The 2,055-nt window shown below is 43.1% G+C and overlaps 1 protein-coding gene across 1 annotated transcript in view; it reads left to right on the top strand.

Moving 5' to 3' along the window:
* The window catches only part of mettl22 (methyltransferase like 22), a 31,026-nt gene that overhangs the window by 18,544 nt on the left and 10,427 nt on the right, over nucleotides 1–2,055 (top strand). Inside the window, exon 7 of the mRNA XM_015403629.1 lies at nucleotides 1,747–1,800. Within this exon, the coding sequence (XP_015259115.1) occupies nucleotides 1,747–1,800 (54 nt within the window). The remainder of the gene's footprint in view (nucleotides 1–1,746; nucleotides 1,801–2,055) is intronic.

Raw genomic sequence — 2,055 nt, 5'->3', positions numbered from 1 at the left:
GACGGTTCCAGACCTCTGGCTCAGACGGTTCCAGACCTCTGGCTCAGACGGTTCCAGACCTCTGGCTCAGACGGTTCCAGACCTCTGGCTCAGACGGTTCCAGAGCTGTGGGGTTTTGAACCTTTGGTGTCCCCAGCGTCTCCAAAAATCTCCAAATGTAACAGATTAATTCATAGAATAACTATGAAGCATTTTGATGGCCATAAAACATTTATGAAGCAAATATTTTTCCACTTCTTTTTTTATTTTCATCTCATGAGATGTATATATATACACACCAGTATAACTGTGAAACGTTTTATATAACAATATAAGACGTTTCATTTAGTGAATAACTCTCTGGCTGACAGGCAGGCAGCTCTAATAGGGAACCTTCAGATCATCTCAGCTTCTATGGATCAGAAGGGAACTTTAAATCAGAGGCCAGGATAATCCCATGTGGGGTTCCTCAAGGCTCCATTCTGGGCCCCCTCCTATTCAACATCTACATGCTCAACATCTACATGCTCAACATCTACATGCTCGGATTATAGCAAACAACCAGATCAGTTACCATGACGATGCAGACGACACTCAGCTTTACATCCTAATGTCAGCAGGTGACTCTGAACCCATCAGAGCGCTGGTTAGATGCTGAGATTCTACTATAGATAACATCATAGATGTTATCTATAGTAGAGTTGATCACCTCAAAAGAGTCTGCATTAGTTTGCCTAAAAACCCATCAGACAGCTGCAGCTGATCTAGACGCTGCTGCCTGCGTCCTCACTAGAACTATAGAAAGTAGTGTTGCACCAATGCCATTTTTTGGCACCGATATCTGGCTGTGCAGTATCAGCCGATACCGATACCATAATAATGTAAAATAATCACCATCATGGCTTCATGTCAAGCTGCTGCCTACCTTTGTGAAGCAGGAAAAAATCTAATACAAAGTGAATCCAGTAGAACTTTTTGATAAAAAGTTTGATAAAAAGTTCTACTGTATAATAAAAATAAAAAGTTTTTATTCCCTACCAGGAGTGGGTGACAATAGTTGAATAAACTTTTGGCTCTCAAAATGGTATCGGTGCCCTATTTGTTGGTACTCGCCGATACCGATACCACCATTTTAGGGCAGTATCGGGGCCCCGTCCAATACTGGTATCGGTATCGGTGCAACACTAATAGAAAGTAGATCAGACGCTGCTGCCTGCGTCCTCACTAGAACTATAGAAAGTAGATCAGACGGCTGATCCAGACGCTGCCGCCTGCGTCCTCACTAGAACTATAGAAAGTAGATCAGACAGCTGATCCAGATGCTGCTGCCTGCATCCTCACTAGAGCTATAGAAAGTAGATGACATCTGCCCGGTTCTAAAGTCCTTCCTCTGGCTCCTTGTAGCTCAGAGAATAGGGTCCTTCTTTTAGTCTAGAAATCAGTGAATAGATCAGCACCTCAATTCATAACAGATCTGTTGCCAGTGGATCTACCTCCCACACCACTCAGGTCTTCTAGTTCCAGCCCACTCTGTCCACCCAGAACTAGAGCTAAACATGGGGAAGCAGCATCTATGCTCCACGGATCTGGATCTGGATGGAAAAGGATAAAGAAAGAAAGTTCTTTGAAGTCAGAGTTTCTAACCAGATAGTTTAGAGCTTAGACTGATGGAGTTAATCTGTTAACTGAGGAATTATTAGTTTAAGGTTCTGATCCAACTGTCTGATTAGCTTCACTACCTGCTTTGATCCTGTTTTTATCCACCAGGTGGGAAGGTGAAAGTTAAACGGCTAGACTGGCTTCAGCACAGTCTTTGCACAGGTAAGAGATCACATTTTATCTTCTGATCTTCAGCACATCAGGAAAACTACTTTACCTCCTAGCAGCATTAAAGTCACCAGACAGACTCGTCTATAAACCAGCCTGATCCCGGCTTTTAGCTCGCTATGTGAACAGCCTTTACTAAAAAATGACAAATTGTACGTCCTGTTTCCCCTGGAAACTTCCCTCAAATGTTAAACATTGATCTTTATCTGCTGGATGCGCGTCATCAACCAATGAGAGAAGCTGATCTGG

Source organism: Cyprinodon variegatus, unplaced genomic scaffold (genome assembly GCF_000732505.1).
Source record: "Cyprinodon variegatus isolate N-32 unplaced genomic scaffold, C_variegatus-1.0 Scaffold1530, whole genome shotgun sequence".
In the NCBI taxonomy this organism is placed as follows: Eukaryota; Metazoa; Chordata; class Actinopteri; order Cyprinodontiformes; family Cyprinodontidae; genus Cyprinodon; species Cyprinodon variegatus.
Note: the sequence above shows the minus strand (reverse complement) of the source record. Positions and strands in the feature narration are given on the sequence as shown.